The 19315-nt window shown below is 42.4% G+C and overlaps 1 protein-coding gene across 1 annotated transcript in view; it reads right to left on the bottom strand.

Annotated features, from left to right (window-relative positions):
- mecom (MDS1 and EVI1 complex locus) overlaps positions 1 to 19024 on the bottom strand; it is a 153371-nt gene extending 134347 nt beyond the window's left edge. Inside the window, exon 1 of the mRNA XM_059331887.1 lies at positions 18860 to 19024. Within this exon, the coding sequence (XP_059187870.1) occupies positions 18860 to 18896 (37 nt within the window). The 5' untranslated portion in view covers positions 18897 to 19024. The remainder of the gene's footprint in view (positions 1 to 18859) is intronic.
- Positions 19025 to 19315: the final 291 nt, after the last annotated feature.

Below are 19315 nucleotides of genomic sequence, written 5' to 3' on the forward strand. Positions count from 1 at the left end.
AAACTACACAAGTAGGGAGTACACAGTGTCAATTTGCCAAAGAGTTAGGTGGATTATTTTAGAATCACCTCACACTTCAGGCTGGTTTGTTTTGCTCTGTAGAGAGTATAAACATCCACACCTCATCTACAATAAACAGACACCGCATACTACTGAGAGCGAGAGAGGAGCTCAGCTGAAGCCATTCAAACAGACGTGCGTGTGTGTGTGTGTGTGTGTGTGTGTGTGTGTGTGTGTGTGTGTGTGAGAACAGGAAGCCAACATACAGAAACATGTCCTTCAAGAAACATGCCCGTAAAAAGCCCTTCAATGTTTGACTGAAGTGTCAATCACTGGGCTACTTATTACTCTAATTGGATTATTACTACAGTTTAGCCCTCTGTATGCCTCTCTGTTTCTAAACATGGCAGTGCCAGTAACTCTAGCTGGTAACTGTGTGAAGAAAGAAAATAAAAGGAGGAAGAAAAATGAGTCTTCGTAAAAAGTGCATGAGCTGCTGAAATACCATTTGGAAGCATTTTCAGTGTACATAAAACATAAACTGCACTATATAAATTCTGTAAGTGATGTGGTCACTTTTAAAACTATTTGCTTAAAAAAATTCAACCATGAGTGCCTCATTTGCTTTAAAAGCATATTTGTCAAAGTATTGTAAGCTAAATAATAGAGCTGCAAAGATTAATTAATTCATTTCCGACTATTTAGTAAATTGCAAACTATTTTTATAACCTATTCATCGGTTTTGAGGTTTTTTTTTTTAAGTAAAAAAGATCATATTTCTGATTCCAGCTTCATAAATGTAAATACTTCCTGATTTATTTACTGCTCCATGACATAAACTGAATTGTGGATCATATTGGGCTCTGGGAAACACTAACCAATATTTTTCACTGTTTTCTGACATTTTATAGACTGAACAACTAATTGATTATAAGAAAAAATAATCAACAATGACAATAATCATCAACAGGTGCAGACAGATTAAATAAACTTAACTTTATCTATGTAATATGAGTATTTAACTGACAAAATAAAGAAGGTGTGTGCAGCTGTGTGTTGAGTTGGAGAGTGGCAGCGAGCATATAAAACAGCCCAGAGATGTGGATGAACTTTGGCCTTCTCTAACCACCTCCATATTTGCCTGTAAACCCCTCAATTCTGACATCCTAATACTTTCTGTCCCTCGGTCTTCCTCTTTATTACATTGTTCTGCTGCTGAATAAAATCTTACTGTGTAATACACAAAAAAATCTGACAATACATTAATCACATGGGGTTTAAAATTGATGTTACAGGACGTCGGGTTAAGCATCTTGAGTCTGAATTCAAGTGAGAACATCACAAAAAAATTGCTTCTACACACATACAGAAAGTCAAATTAACAACGACTCAAGTCCTGAACCTCCATCCTGCATGTCCTCAGCACCTCACCCTAACTTGCCGCCCCCTCTCTTCCAACTTCACTCCCATTAATCCCACACACCTCATCACAATCCCGGCACCTCGACCCCAAAGATCTCATATCCTCTGCACACCTTTACCTCCTTTCTGGGCTCAGCCACAGCTCTGAAATCCCACAACTAATAACGTTGTTGCATGTTCTGTACCACTGGCCTTGTTAACAATTCCACCTGCCATTAACTGGGGCATTTCTCGGAATCCTAAATGAGACTCACCTTTGTTTTCTTATTTTCCTATTTAATCCAAGTGTTTTATTTCTATTTTTCCATTTTTTGTGTGTGTGTGTGTGCACCTGGTGTGTGATTGTGCATCCTAAATACTAGCGGTGGGGGGAAAAATTGGTACAGCATAGTATCGCAACACTCTGTGTGTTGTATTATATCGATTCATGGCCGCCAAGTATTGATATTTAGCATTTATTCAGCGTCAGTATTTTAGCTGTTTTTGAGGCCGTATCGGACTTTTAAGAATAAACCGGAAATACATCATGTGAAACTAGGAGATCTAAGGAATCTATAGGTATCATATGCGTCAGGATATCGCGTCAAGAAGCTGTCGAAATAATGCTGCAAAGTTAGGCTTTTTCCATTCAAAAAAATTAAAAGCAGTGAAGCTTAAAGTTGAGGAAAGTTTGAAAAAATGCTGCAGTAGTTGTCATCCATACATTTTTCATATCAGTTCAGTTCAATTTGACTGAATACTTGAAAACAATTCTTGATTGAGTTTAATTATGTGGACACAAAATGCAGTTAAATCGCAATATGTCGTATCGCAATACTCACCATATCGCAAAATGCTTAAAATCGTAATAATACTGTATCGTGACTCAAGTATAAAAGCGATAAAATTGTATGGTGGAGTCTCTGGTGATTCACACCTCTACTAAATACTAACATGACTTGACAAGGAGATTCAGAAAAACACATGTTACCAGCACACACATACAAGAAACAGACACAGCAGCTCATCCAGCAGGCATTAAGGATAAGAAGATCTGCCTGTTGGTGAACATGTAGGTGTAAGTATAGATAGAAAAGAAGGGAAAGAAAGACACAGTCAAGCAGTGAGATAGACATATCAGAAGACAGACGGACAGAGAGACAGATTGGGCAATTAGACAAACATACAGAGACAGATCGTTCCATTACACACAGACTGACATGGCGGCGATTGAGACAATGGGCCCCTTCACTATACTACTGAGTGTTTATGTCCCATGTCAGTCTGCATCACCAGTGTCCCCCTGACTGCTCCCAGCTGACACCCCAACACACACACACACATCGGCACACACACAGACACCTCTCTGACCTCCAAGGCTGAACTTGAACATGCGCGCGCACACACACACACACACACACACACACACACACACACACAGACACACACACACACACACAGACACACACACGCTTTGCTTTCTGTCACATGTCAGCGTATCATGTCCCACGCAGGCACACAGTTTCAACACTATGTGTGTGTGTGTGTGTGTGTGTGTGTGTGTGTGTGTGTGTGTAAGGGGGGGGGGGGGGGGGGGGGCAGAAGAGGATGAATGAATGAATGGGCTTCTGTTAGACTGCTCCTAATGACTTTATTTAGAGATGTTGTGTTTAACGTCAGGAAACACCAGTCATGTATGCCGCCGGCAGCTCGGTTCAACCCCTCAAACCCTCCACCTAACCACAGTTTCCCATCTTCTGACTGGGCTGTATTGATCTGGTTTACAGGTATAGAGTGCAGAGTAGACTAGGCGAAGAAAAATAGTTTTTTTTCCCTCAATACACTCCCCCCTTTCTCTTATTTCCTCCTAAAACCATACCAGTCTTCTTCATTATCTTCCTTTTTCTACACCCAGTGTTCCCCCTCTTCCTCTCCTCATTTCCCTCCCCCCTGCTTTCTGATACCAGTGCATAAAACACACCAAAAGTTTTCACTGGAGCTGGGTAATGAGGCAGACCTTTGACCTCTCCTTGATGACTTCCATACCTGTGCATGTGCAAGAATACGTGCGGCTGTGTGGATATGTGTGTGTGTGTGTGTGTGTGTGTGTGTGTCTGCAGCTGGCGGCTGACAGCGACATGACTAATGAGGGCTCAGGACAGAAATAATAGGTGGGAATTATAACACAAAAAGGGTACAAGCGCAAAGGAAAAGGAAGAACAAATGACAGAGCAATGGACAGGAGGAAAGGAAGATAAAGGAAAGAAAACAAAGGAGGAAAGAAAGGCTAAGATTTAGAGAAGGGTTTAAATAATTAGAAGAGTATAACCCGGGGAAGAAAGGGGCCACAGATGGGAAGTTTGCAATGTTTCACACATAAACAAACCAACAAAAAGTTGCATTGAGGAGCAGGATGTCACACGGCTGACACTTCTTCTGTTTGCAAGGGGGAGCCAAGGTTATAATGAGTTCACCGTGCACTCACTAAAAGGGTTTCTTAAAGTCACTGTAGTTTTTAAAATTATGTTCCCATACACCAAAACTGGTGGAACATTTTGGTGGAAATGTATTTTCAGCAGTTACAGTTGTAATCAAGTGTTTAACATTGTGATTTCAAACATAACTATACTTTAAACACATGGTTAAAGTTGTAAAAAGAGTTTCACTTTGAGTAGGTTTAGGTACCAAAACTACTGTTTTTTGTGAAGTAACCTAGTAAATGGTCTGATTCCTTTATTTCACTGAGAAGATTTTTCGTTCAGATACATTTCCCAAATCAAAAGTCAATTTAGGACACTCAATCCTGCAGCGGAAACCTGACTTTGTGGAGTAGCACGACCTGGACGAAACATTTTGGGTGTCTGGCAACACCAGCCTAAAACTGTCACACTCAGGGTCAAAGGTCATCACGTGTAGACAGAGCAGAACTTCCTAATTATACATGATAAATGTAATCACGCAGGAAGCATTTCTCGCCACAATTTGCTGGCTTAACCTTGTCAGATGTACCAAGCTGGTGAGGAAATTGAAGGTGAAAAGGTGTCCAAGCGTCATATCTGAAACGTGAGTGTTTTTGTTTTACCTTAAAATACAGGCAAACATTGATAATAATCTCACACTAACCAAAGTTGTGGTTTTGTGTATGGAGCTTTGTGTGCCTGATAAATCAGGAATACCATTAATAAGGAGCAGAGAAACCAGAGAAAATGTTTCCATCAGGCGGCGTGTTGTGATAATGATACTATCTGGCCGAGACAGATCTCTTCAGTGAACCCTTTAGTCCTGCTGGATCAGATCAGGGCCCATAATGGCTGACTGCAGCCAGAGGGTCTTGATCAACTGACACAGAACACGGCGCCAAGACAGAAGCGAGACAGATGGACAAATAGACAGATAGACATTCAGACAGACATCCTGTCTCAAACCACAAATAGATACAACAATTAAGTCAGGTCTGGTCATTTTCATTTCTCTGACCTTCGCCCCTCACCTCCTACACATGTAAGGAGACAAATTACTACTGCAGTTGGGTTTGACCAACAACTCTGTGCAGGAGAACATGCGACGTGAAGGCTGAGACAGCGGACATAAATCATACCTGTATTTGATCTGTGGGGCTCTGGGCGGGGACGATGTGACAGCTAGCATGCACCCCATGTCTCTGAACCCTTAAGGGGCTGAAATGGGTCACTTGGTTTGCAGGGCCGGTCGTATTTTCAGTGTTGTATAAATCTGGGGACGTCTGTGGTGAATTCTGCCTTTAATGTTAGTTTAGACAATCACAGAATAATTCAAATTGAAAATAAAAAAATAAAAAAATTATTGAAAAATATGTTGATAGTAGGAGATGTGTTTCAAACAAGAAAATGTAACAATGTTCTTAAAGAAACAATCCTATTGAGCATAAGACTGTGGATACAATAATTGCGTTTTAGCTCTCGCTAGATTGACTAAAATGTCACACAAAAAAAACACTATCCGCCCTAACCACCCTGTGAATGCTTCTTTTAACCTTAAACCTTTATCTCAGCCCAAGAGCAACTTTTTTCTGTTTTCAGCTGCAAAATGACCATAAAGAAGCATAAAACAACTACAATGAGACACAAAAACAAGTACAAAGAGATGCAGAACACCTCAAATAGATGAAAAATTAAAAACCAAAAGAGGCAAAACAACCACAGGCAAAAAAAAAACAAGACACATCTCTAGTCACAACCACAAAGAGACAAAAAAAGAGGTGAAACAACTCTAAAGACTGTGTCTTGCTCCTATCTAGGAGAGCTGGTGGGGCCATTTACATGTCTGTGCCCAGGGGCCCATTGTATCCCAATCCGCCCATGCCACTGCTTATGCCTGCTTGCTACAGTGTTATGCAGCACATTCCATGTCAAAGGTATACAATTTTGTGTCATTGGCTGTGAAGCGGCACCACTTTATGAGTCGCATGCACTGTGCACACATACAACAATGCTTATTCCACAAAAACATTACCAAAATTACACAGCGTCATTCTCTGGTGTCCCAGGAGAGATTATACTACGTTACATCAGGAAGTGCCCTTCAAAGTTTCCACCATCCTAATTGTACGGTTTGGATCCAGACTTTGTTTTCTGTCTTTCAGAGCCAGTTTTAAAACCCCAGAGGTGGCTATTCTCCAGGCTATAGCGAAATCACAATTGTATTAACACCCAAAGAGCATTTCATCAGAGCCAGCAGGGCCCCGTGGTCCAGGACACCTGTAATAGAGTTTCCCTCACATAAACGCAAAAACATTTTAACTCCTATGGAAAGGTTTACCTGCTCCTGCCTGCATGGAACTACGCTGCTGCAGCTGATCAAATCAGGCCAAACAAATTACATTTGTTGAGAGAAGGATCAAATGCTAGCGCCAACAAAAAACATATTAGCAGCCTGATCTCCACAGAGAACCCTTGGCATAGTGTTAGTATTGGATTAACAAAGTAACACAGAAAAAGAGAAGAGGATATGTAGAAATCCAAACTGACTCCTTTCCTTTGCTTTCCCTTGCTGCTCTGCTTGTCTGTGCACTGAGGGATTACCACGTTCATATGCAAGCAAGGAAACTGAAGGAGGGAAAACACTTACATGCAAAAAAGATGTATTGTATTACTGTGAATTCAGCGACAGCAATGCTGCATGCCAATCTCAACACTGAAGTACATGGTAGGTTAGGATGAATAGATATAATTAATCGCTTTAAACTACCACACCCTTGGATAACAGACAACTTTAAAAGCCTTTCTCAGGTTCATCTAAAAACGATCCGAACAAATCAACACTTGTGTCCATTATTCTCACTACGGAATACACGAAAACGATCAAATTCAAACATTTGGTAATGGGAAAGGGCGATATTTTTCCTGTTTGTTATTAAAATAAACAGAGACAGAGATGTCTGGGATGAACTGGTGTGTGAAACCCAAAGGGAGAGAGAGAGTATGGGAGAAAGAGAAAGAGAGAGAGTAAGGGGCCTGACTGTCTGACAGACAGGCAGGCAGATGGACAGGAACTTGGCATTAGGGAATATGATTCTGCCAGAGAGTGATCCATAAAGACTGGAGGAGGTCGAAGGGCACACTCTCTATAATGACTCATCATCACTCAGTGGTGTCCACGTCGGGATGGCCTGTGTGTGTGTGTGTGTGTGTGTGTGTGTCTGGGAGAGAGGGCCAGTGGATCTGCTGAGAGATAGTGCAGGATAAACGACCAGTTCTGCTATTCTAGGCCTCTGGGGAGCAAAGAGAGATCTCACTGTTGTTTTATCAGAGCCCTGGCCAAATACTGTCACCGACAACATCAATTAATCCCCTCATCAACATAAAAAAAGAAAGGATTAGGGAAAAACATGGGTGAGAAGGTGAAAATGACTTTCAGTGAAATATGATAAATGTCGTAAAACGTATGGAATTCCTTCTATTAGAGGGAGACTGTGTTTTACTTCTCGGGGCTGGGTAAACAGTGCTGGACGGACCTCTCCGTGGCAGCTGTTCCCGTGGTGGGCAGCGGAGGTGGGGCCACAGGGGAGTTGTGGCGTTTTCATGAACTGAATTTTTTTATTTTTTTTATTCACAGCCGGTCATTACTTTTACTACAGCGCGGCCCAAACTGACCACTAAAAAGGGCGGCGCACGCTGCCAACACCTTGTATATGGAATTCATAAAACAATGGCTCACACTAAATTCCCCTGCTGCATTCTCAATCAAGCTGCTATGACGATGACTGTGTCTGTGTGCATTTATGTGCGTGCACGTGCAAAGGGCCATATTTTTTAGTTGTGCAGCATCAGATGAATATCTCCATTTCTTGGCAGTTGACAGCCTGTTTGTCATCCACTCCACAACCACGAACTGACCTTCAGCTGCATAACTACCTTTATCCTGCCATACCTCTCCTCTCCCCTCCCTCCATCCTTACATCTCCATCGCCTCTCTCACCCTCTGTCTTCCTCAACCCTACCTCCCTCTACTTCTCCCTCACTTTTTGCACTCTCCCCTTCTCCAGCCTTTGTCATTGATCGCTGATGCGATTGGCTGCCTCCATGCTCAGTAATGACCTGCCCTGGTAACCAGCCGGCTGCTCCGCTCGGCCCCTCGTAGATTGAACTGTCAGATGGCAGCGATTAATGGCCGGGCAGAGAGACACAGACTCACACCTGCAATGTCCCACCCTGCACTGCCCTGTCCCATCCCTGCTCAGCAGGTACATGTGAGTGTGTTGTGTCCAAATGTCTTGTAAGGATGGATAAATATTCAAACATGTGTAGGTGCATGTGTTTATGGGTGCATATAAATCTTTGCTTTCACACATGTATTACTGCCCCTGAGGGTAATGCATTGCTGCAGTGGCTGATGGGAAGAGATGACGGGAGGGTGTGTTAGAGGGGCTAAAAAGGAAAAAGGTACAAAAAAACTACAATCAATAAAAATAATGATAAAAATGTAGAATTCTGTCAAAACTTAAATGCTGCTAAAAAAAAAAAAAAAGAGTACACAAGTCAGTTAGGACCTTGAAAATAGGAAAAGTTGTCAATTCCGCCAAATCAGAAAATTACTGAACTAACCACAGTTTGCTCCACTGCTTAAATGACAGCAAGTAATCATTATGTGTCTGCAGTGCTATACTTTGTTGCCCCTTGCTCTTCTTTATTACTATATTAGTTATGATTGCACCAGTAATCATTCACTTATTCTACTGTTCACACTTGAGTCACTCTGCCCAACAGAATCAGAATAAGCGCCTAAAATGCTAACACATGTTATTTCCTCGAACAGAGATGAGTGGGGTGTTTGGTCTGGTCTCGCTCTGTCTGTCTGTTGAGTCGAGCACTGCAGGCCCACGCGGCTGTCCCGTGTTGTACTTGGCTGGCCGTCTGCTAACTGTCAGCGCAGTATCTCCTTACACTGATGAATGGGTAGTTTCCAGACCTTTCCCAAAGCTTTCATTCCCTTGTTCCAACGCTTCATCCAGAGGAATGGCCGAGAAAACAAGGGCTCCTCTGCCTGCCCACCAGCCTCCTCTCGAGGGGAGCGCCAACGCCGAGACGGGCACAGAGGCTAAATTTAAAAAGCTGCCTTCAAAGGGGGAGAAAGAGAGATGGAGCGAGTGAAGGGGAGCGGTAGGGAGGAAGATAAAGAGTGAAAGAGATGTAGTCAAAGCACAGTAGAAGAAAGACGAATGAGAAACGCAAGAAATGTGGTGGGAGAGAGGGAAGAAGAAAAAAAAAAGACAGAAGATGGAAGGAGAATAATCCTCTGAACAGTGAACATGTGAATATCAGGCCAGTAGGGGTTTGGCGTGGTGTGTGAAACGGAGATAAAATCGATTAGCTTGTCCACTGACCCAGTGAGCAGCAGGGCCCCCCATTGCCCTAGTCCTGCCACAGCCCTGACAGAGACGTCCAGGCACTGAGGCCCCTAGGGGTCCCTTCTGGACACTGAGGTGAACAAAGTGGTGCCCTCCTGTCAAACTAAAGCCCTCAAGCACCAGCAAAACAACAAACTATGCTGCAATGCTTCACTGCTCTCTGATTCCACAGGAGACAGAAAAGATGTAGTGTGGGCTGCTGAAAGAGGACACTGTGTGTAAGAGCTGGTGTTTAAGATACTGAACTAGGTACATACTTAAAGGAAAATACATCAGTTCATTAAGAATTTCGGCCAACTGAACTCAGCAGTTTTATGATAAAAGCCACTTTAGTTGTCACATGGGTGCCTTGTGCACTGGTATCATACGCTGAGGGCCGTGAAAAAGCATTTGACAACCTGAGAATGAGCATGGTCTGAGAAGACTGATTGAATAACAGCTCAAGTTGATAGTAGAAGTTCTTAGCTGTTAAAACTTATTAAGGTGTGACAAAGGGCTTCATTAGGCAGGAAAAACATTAGTTTAAAAGCACAGATATATCAGTGTTTCCTTACTTTGATATTTCTTAAAACTCTTGAGTCTTGAGCAGGAATATCTGCTCTAGCCTAAGGAATAGTGATGGAGAATATATATTAATACTGATATCTGTACTGCTTATCAATACAGATACTTCTAAAACTTGTACAGAATTTGGTGCTGGGTGATTCAACAAAGTACTGTCATGGAAAAAAATATTAGACCATCCTTGTTTTCTTCAATTTATTGTTCATTGTAATGCCTGGTACAACTAAAGGTACATTTGTTTGGACAAATATAATGATAACAACAAAAATAGCTAATAAGAGTTTAATTTAAGAGCTGATATCTAGACATTTTCCATGGTTTTCTTGATAATAACCAAAATCATTATCAAGAAAACCATGGAAAATGACTAGATATCAGCTCTTTAATTAAACTATTGATTAAGCTATTTTTGAGCTATATTTGCCCAAACAAATGTACCTTTAGTTGTACCAGGCATTAAAATGAGCAAGAAATTGAAGAAAACAAGGGTGGTCTAATCATTTTTCCATGACTGTATACTCCTGCTCCGTCGACAGCTTGATCATTGCTAGAGGATGGTTAGAAATTTGAAAATGCCAGCTATGTTAGAATGTCACACAAATACCATTAGCTGCAGCGTTTCTCCAGGAGTTTAAAGGTATCACACTACTGACCGGTCAGCAACTTGTATTAATCTAACACTAGTTCTCGATGTCCATCTGTTCTAGAGAAGCATTTTTAAAAAACAGCTCCACCACTCACTATTTGGACCTCAGACAGCCTGTACATCTTCCGCCTGAAGACCTATCTCTTCCAACAATACCTCGGTTAAGTCATGGTCACCTAACAGATATATTTAAAAAAAAAAAAAAAAAACTCTTATTCTTTTCTCTTCTTTTCTTCTTTAACATATAGCATTCCTTTAGCAATGACAGTTAGCTCTTAAAGTTATGTACTTACTCGATTCCTATGGTCTATGTCTAGTACCATCAGGTTGAATGCACTTATTGTAAGTCGCTTTGGACAAAAGCGTCTGCTAAATGACATGTAATGTAATGTAATGTATTTGTAAATTATTATCCATATCCACTATCCAAACCAATTTTTAGACACACCTCCAATATGTTATTGATATAATAAATCCAAAAATGGCCAGGTACTTCTTAGAGAATTCTAAAAGCACTGGGCTGACAACCTCCCACCTGCTGACAGACCCTGAAACCTCTCCCTATCATTTTATCGCCTTGTTTTCCTCACATGATTTCCGCCGTCAGATCACTGGGTGAGCAGCACCTCTTTGATTCCTGGCTCATTGTAGTGTATCTGACCCTGGAGGTCGCCGAGTGGAAAGAAGTGGATGTGTCACCACTAAGCTCTTCTCCGTGTTAGAATAATATTTCTATGGTGCATTTAGGATGCTAACGCTAATCAAAACAGGACATCCTGAGGAGGGCCGTGCTCTCTCTTCCCTGGCCCCGCTCACCGACCGCTTTATGTTTTTGTGTTTGTGGAGGAGCGACAATCCCAGGAAGCCGCGAGAAGGGTTCATCAAAGCTCGGAGCGGGGGGCCCCGGCTGCAGGATCGCTGGAATGCGGCGTGGAAAGGAATCTCTACTGTCCTATTGTTCCCTTGTTTCCTCGGTCTCATCACACGCCGGCACGTCCAGTTCACTTACAGGTAAGAAGCGCTAATCAGCCCTGCATTCCTTTCCACGGCCGCATTCTTTCCTCTGCGCCGACCCTGGCTGACCAACAACACTTGTGCGCACAGAGAAGGTGCACGGCTTGTACAGACACACACGCACGGAGGGGAAGTCATCAAGACAGATCTCCGAGGACAGGGACGTGGCGTTTCCTTTTCTCAGACGGGGGATTGGAAGTGGAACAGTGAGGTGAACACTGATGATCGAGCCTCACGAATAGTGGAAAGATGATCCACATCCATGATGTCTCAATCCAGCTAGAAAATGAAGATCTGTGAGACAATATGAGAAACTGTGGTTCACCTAGCATTCAACATTTCCACAAACTTCTTACACAAAAAAGTGCTGTAATTACTAGCACTTAGGGCTGGGCGATATATCGATATATTTTTAAATGTGATATGGAATTAGACCATATCGCATATATCAATATAGGTCCATTTTTTTCTTTCTTTATATACAAATGCTGCCCTGACTAGTGTTTGCCATATTTAGTTATTTTGTAATGTTCATTATTCTCTTCTCATATAAATATATTTATTTCAGAAAAAGACTGGCCTATTTTATTTCATAGGCTATATTTATTTAAGATTTTTTTTTTTATTTAAATGTGCACTTTATGGAGCTTTGATTTGGGGAAGAAAGGTACTCCTGTTGTTATACAGTATTTATGTCAACTTACATAAAAAGTTTCAATAAAACTACTTGTGACATGTCATATTTGGCTTTGACTTTGACTAAACACTTGCTCTCACTTTGTGATAAAAACATTGGGATATATATTGTATATTGACATTCAGCCTAAATATATCGGGATATGACTTTTGGTCCATATCGCCCAGCCCTACTACCACTAATATACATTTTACTGTGTAAGATGTTCGACCTTACTGTCCCTGACTACCTCGCCTTAAATAATGAATTCACAGCTTGTCATGACTTCTCCTCTTTATGTCTCTCACTGTAACCATCACTGTTCATTCACTGCAACACAGGAAAGACAGCTGCTATCAGCTCCAATCAGGTGGATGTGGTGCAGCGCAAACTTCATCAGGAAGGCCCCAGCTTTGATCACATCTCCCACCCTCATCTCCCCCGTCCTGCGAGGGTGAGAGGTCACTGCTTAATGAGCTCCAGGGCGGAGAGTGGGGGGGCTTGTTGTGGCAGAGATGAAAGATGTACAGGAATCACACACACATCGTACACAAACATATAAACGTACACACCTGACTGCTCAGTCCCGTCCTCCCTTTGCAGCTACAGATGGGCATGACCTGATGCCATGTTTTGGCCCTGTTAATCAGAAATGACTTTCCTCAATACCCCTCCCTCCCTCGCTCTCTCCCTCACTCCTTCCATCCCTTGGGCCAGCATGCTCCACCTAGGGAGATCCCCGAGCAGTGCTGGAACACACTGTTATCACCACATTCACAAAGCGATTGTTGGGCAATTCCTGTTTATAGTTATGTGTTCTCTCCAGGGTGTAAGAGTGAAAAAAAAACACACTGTTCTCTCCGTCAACCTTCAATGACAGTGATTAAAAAAAATGTCTGCAGGCAAACACTTTAACATACCTGCCAGCATTTATAATTAATTCAAAAGGACTTTGGTGACTTATTAAAGGGTCATTAAAGGGATAGTTTGGATTTTTTTTGAGTGGGGTTGTGTGAGGTACTTGTCCATAGTCAGTGTATTCTAATAAAAAACAATATCAGTATAAGTGAAGTGGTGGAAACAGAAGCCGATCTGCGCTCTCGTCAAAGCCACCAGACTCTGTTGGCAAAATATGTAATTTTACCTCACTGTACGAGGTGTCTCACTGCCCCAAACTAAAAAAGTTAGTTAGTTGGTGTTATTCTGTGACGTTGTTGTTTTAAAAGGTTAGTTCCAATTCAGCAAATTCACACATAAAACACAAACAAACTGGATGACTTAGGTAGTGGTAGACCAGCAACTTCTCGTTTTCTGTAAGGTAGAAATACTGTTTTTGCCAGTGGAGTCTGGTGGCTTTGACAAGGGTATAGAACAAGTTCAGCTCACGGATGTTTGATAGCAAGGTAAAGCAGGGAAAGAATATTCTAAATATAGTATTTGCTTTAACTGATATACATTATTTCATGTGAATAAAATACAATACTCTCTTAATCCTACCCTACACTGAGACAGTGTTAAAAAAAGAAAAAGAAAAATGACCATACGGCAGCCTGTAAACTGTCACACCAACATAACTTCATGTCTGCCGTCTGGAGTAAAATACAGCACACAGAGATTGGCAGCTAAAATAAAGTCATATCAAGCCTCTTGTTTAGTCTTTCTCCTCATAAAAGCACTCAACAATGTAGTAAAGTGACTTTGGGTAGTTAGCTGATGTGAGACATGAGGCCAGAGTGTCGGGCCCTGTTTCTACCACCTGCTTCAGGTAATTGATTGGAGTATAAAATGATTGAGTTTCTTTAATTAGCTAACAGACATCTCTTCTCACAGCACGCCAAGGAGTGCTAACTTCACACCGCCTCATTAATAGCCCGGGCGAAGCGCACCATCAGCAATCTGTTGACATTATAACTCCTCAGACATCATAACGACACAAATCAGTTTGATGTCTGAGTAAACTTTTCAACTCAGCAAAATGCCATTTATCTCAGACCAATTTGTGATGAGAAAATGGCGGCACGTCGCGCATTTGACGACTACACCGTACACTCTGCAGATCGCCTTTGTTTTGTGCACAAACCTGGCAAGTACACACCCGCTCGTCCAATAGCACACACGCTCGCCTCCCCTCCAAACACACACACAAGCACAATCTATAAAAATATGCTTAGCTTGGGACTGCTCTGTTGATAATGACCTCAGCCTTGGCACCGTACTGGGCCAGACCAGACTGCCGACAGACTGGAGGCTTTTGTGTGGACTCCCTATCTCTAACTCCATGACCTTTGGGGGGGGGAGAAAGCAGAAATGCCTTTTTTTTATTTAGAAGGGGTAAGGCTTGCTCATTGTTCTGTGTTGGTACGGTTTCCCTGTGGTAAACACACAGCGGTTCCCAGGCTTGACATGTTGCTGCACACCCTCCTCCCACCCTCCCACCCTGCATCAGTGTTCCCACACTGCCCTGTCTGGGTCGCTGCACCGTCCCACCCCCCAACAACAACACCACCACCATCAACAAACCATACAAACACTACGGCCTCACCCATAACTACACAACTCACTTTTTCACCTGCCATCAGTGCCATGCAGCATTCAAAAACATGTCTGTGCACTTTAATGCAGTATGAAATTATCCACATACATGATGGACTGAGATGGAGTACAGAGCGGGGAATGCAGCTGGAAAACAGGGAGTAGAGATGGGAGAGAAGCCCCCCGGGGCAGGGCCGCTGTGTAAGGGCCAGAGAGGGGACCCATGACGAGGCCTGGAAGCTCCCTAGTGGCTTGAGACAGGGGGCCATCCTTCAAGTGGGTGACAATAGTGCATAAACAAACCACTAACCTCATCAGCTCTCTGTTTGCAGCCCTGAGACCAAGTCCTGGACGACTCATTAACATCAGAGACCTTCCAAAATGAGCCATTTTTCTGACAGAGGGAAGGGGGGAAGAAAACGCTTCTCCATTCGTAAGAGAAGAGGAAAGTGGACGACATGTCAGACAGATGGGGGCATTGATAGATGACCAGGCCCGGGTCATAGTCAACCTGCCCCCCCGCCACCCCGAACTCACCAACACAACTGATACACTCACAAAGGCTGCATGTGCATGTGTGTGAGCATATGTGTCTGTGATATACTTTACACCTGGTCTGACAAGCATTCAGCAGCTTACATTCTCTGCAGTGCTTGTTCATATAAATGTGCTTGTCCATTGGTTTACCCCTCCATAGACTGATCACATAATTGTTACACGTCCGTGACTTTGAAGTAGAAACATGTCGCCTCTGTAAAGCAACTGACAGGAAACTCTGACACCTATTCACACAAGTATGTCATGTGACTTCAAGTTTAAGTGGGCATTTCACACACAAACTTGACCTAAAGCAAACACAAGAAAGTCAGCAGACAATGACAGAATTATGAATAAAATGGCTCTAAAAATGATCTGGATTAACATTTTCTCCCCCCTATACAAAACAATTAGATTTGTGACATTATTCCAGACTTAAGTGTTCTGCCTCATACTGACTGACTGAAGTCGTGGAATTGATATAAATCCACTTGATGATTCTCATGCAAATAAAAAAAACATGATTGGATAAATCGGCTATGTTATCATTTATTTGCAATAGAATAATAGTTCAAAGCAACGATTAACAAAAGCGCAAGCAAACGGAGGGGAGTAACCTGTGCCGTGGGCCCCAGTGATTCTTGACCCAGTCCATTACTGAAGGAGATATGGGACATTTGTTTACGGAGCTTTGGCACCAAGCGGAGCGCAGGCAAAGAGCACCGCTCCGGGACAACAAGGGGCTGTTTAATGGGGTCTCTATTTCACTTTCCTCGCGCCTGCCCGCTCCCTCTCACCTTTTAAATGGGCCGATCTATTAACCGTTTTAATGAGCTCCGCCAGACAAACGCGAGATGCATGGCCCATTGCACAATGTGAGGAGGACGACGCGCTCCTCGGCTGCGGAGGGAAGAGGAAAGAAGAGGAGGAGAGGAGAAGGCGCTGACAGACGCGCGAGGCCTCTCTCTCTGATTCTCTCCCTGTTGCACGCACATCTTCTCGCGTGCCAAAGTGTATGATTTGCATCTAAAACATTATATGAAGCAGATTGTTGCACACAGGCAGATCAATGAGTGATGACTGACTAAATACTGTGGTAAATGTGAAAAATTATTATGAAAAGTGTGTGCCTTTGGGACACAGACTGGATTTAAATGTTCCATTGCCACTTGTTAAACTTCCAAATTATTATCATGGAACTTTCCTTTAGGTCTACAGGTTTGTTTTTTTAACACTGCTTTAATTAAAATGTTATTAATATCACATTCTAGAGGTTTGTAAATCACAATATCAATAGATTCATCGTCATTAGTCCTAACAAATTATCAAAGACCTCTCCACACATTATAATCAAACGTTTTTTACTGAGACACAAATATACTAAGTGGACCTTTAATTAAGCCGACTCCGAGTTAGTTTGGATCATCAAAGCCCCCCTCCTCCATCTCTCTACACAGCCCACAATTCACCGCGGGGTGCGGCCTGCGCGCCTTGGCTATACTTAGTTGGGAAGCAAAAGCGAGTTTTTGTGGCGCACCGCATTACATCTGGACGTGCGGACTAATCAGTCAACCTCCATCAATCACTCTTACGTTTACCACCTCTCCATCACCTCCTCTATTACATCCACCTCCTCCCCCTATTTTATCACACTGCAAAAAAAAAAAAAAAAAAAAAAAAAAAGGAGGCCCCCGCCGTACATGCCCGTTTTAACACGACTTCTCCGGACAAGCGGGAGGCACACACTGAACGCATTTACCAGCAGAGCTCTTATGAGGGGTCTGGGAATTTAAATATTCACTGTTGACACTGTGCAGATCTGGCTGGGGGCCAGAGCGGGCCCGCTCCTCCGGGGACCCAGAACATTCACCCTCCCCAATTCTGACTGGAGAGGTAGAAATCGTCGTCTTCCATCTCGAGAGTAATAACAGTTAAATACACGAGGAATTATCCCTCAGATATTACAGGGAATAGGGAATGTATTTAATGGGTTGCAAGTATGCAGAAACTTGAAACTCTTTGCAACGCTAAACTTATTTAGAACAGAGTTTTTTAAATGCACACACAGTCATAAGAGACGTTGGAGGGCCGCTAAGAACAACATCAAGTGTTTTATTTCCTGTTGTTGATGATGATGGTGGTGTGCGTGCGCACCTATTTCCTAATTCATGTGACAATATTTTCTAAACATTCGATAAAACCTTCATAATTAGGCTATATGCATGCACACTTTATAGTGTTTATTATTACATTCCACCAGGGTGTATTAGTCTTTAATGTACTCCTGTGAAGTAATCCAATTAAATAGTAACTTGCTCTGAGCTGACCACATGTACCAACTTCTCCATAACCTGCTGCTAATTAGCGTTTAATGTCAAAATCATTCCAGACATGTTGCAGCTTCTAAACCACGTTCTTTTATTTTATTTTATTTTATCAAGCTGTACCTGTATGCAAAAATACAAGTAGCCTAAAATGCACTGAACTCAGTGAAACGCTCATGAAAATTATTATAGAACATATCTGCAAACACTAGAATATTGCAGGCCTGGGGCATCACATTGCTGCCTTTGTGGGTTTGACCTTCTTATTTTATTCCACACAAAAACAATGTAATTGTAGATTAAAGGTGTGCTTTTCAAATGACTCAACAATTAAAAGTCAGCGTTATGGAGTCAAAACTCAAAATGAAAGGACACAGAAATTTACGCAAGAAACCAATGCAAACTAGAACCAGAACATTTTGATTGGAGCTTGACTAACCCAGCTTCAGAAACACAATTTCATTGTTGATAATTTATTGCAGAAAATCAATGCATGAATAGCCATATCAATCACATGCTTGCATAAATTCTTACAACTGATTGGTAAGTAATTAAATTGATTTAATGACAAGAGTGTTTCGATATTACACTTAATTTAATCAAACTCGTTGAATAATTTAAGTTATTATTTTACCCTAAATAAACATGCAATCATGCAATAACTAAATTAACAGAAGACTCGTGCAACAAAAGAATTAAAACATCAAAATGTGTGATATTTTTTCCCAGAGTGCCATATAGTATAAGAATGAACACACATTACGCATTGATAAGAAGTGCACGACTTACACACGGTACATAAACAGAGTTAGAAACAGTGTAACAGTTACCATGCCTGACTAAATCCTCTTTTTCTCCTCATTTCTCTCCACCTGCCTTTTTCCAAGTTGCTCCCCGCACACTGAAGTGACCAGCAGCCCACAGCAGCACTGTGCAGCGACTGCAATACAACTGCCGCTGCACGGGACGTGGGATTTTAACCTCCAGTACACTACATTACACTACAGCGCCCACTACATGCAACCAGCAATTCCAATAGTGGAGCGAGCGGACGCCTTGCAGAAAGTTACTTTAAAGTTTACTCTCTTCAGGTGACAGCGGTTACAATATCACTGTTTTATCACTCCTAACAGGTGAAAGTGAGGACTCTGTCTCTCGTGGAAATTAAATCGTTACAGAAACTACTGATGCACGCAGTGATAGCGGCGACAGTCTATAGGTAGGCTATATAAGATGGCATGTTTTAAAAGGGAAAAAAAAGAAAGGGATGTTGCACCTACTCGTGGCCAGTTTCCGTGCCCTGCCTTTGGACCTCATGGTGCCAGTCTCTCGGCGTGCGTTTGTTTGGATATTTTCTTGGATCTTTTTTTCCTCCTTTTTGTTTTTTCTCTTGTTCCTTTTTCTCTGGGTTTCTCAATCCAAACGCGCTATCTCTCCAGCATTGTCAGTTCTGGACACCTTCGCACATGCGCACAGCCCACCGAGATCTGTGCCGGCAGCAAGTGCCAGAAAAAGTTTTGGGGACGATTTATACCACTTTGATATTAAAACCCTGATCTGGTCCAAGATGTGCGGATCGTGGACATTTCCTTTTCGCAGTCAAAGAGTTTGAGAGGATCAGTGAGGGAGAAAGTCGGGCACACTGCAAAAAATGTCCAACGGCTGTTGAAGCGTCAGATTCAACCGTGTTGTTTATCTAACACGTGAGGGAACTTTAGTATTGAGATGCGCCCAGT

The sequence above is a fragment of the Centropristis striata genome, chromosome 4 (assembly GCF_030273125.1).
Source record: "Centropristis striata isolate RG_2023a ecotype Rhode Island chromosome 4, C.striata_1.0, whole genome shotgun sequence".
NCBI lineage: Eukaryota > Metazoa > Chordata > Actinopteri > Perciformes > Serranidae > Centropristis > Centropristis striata.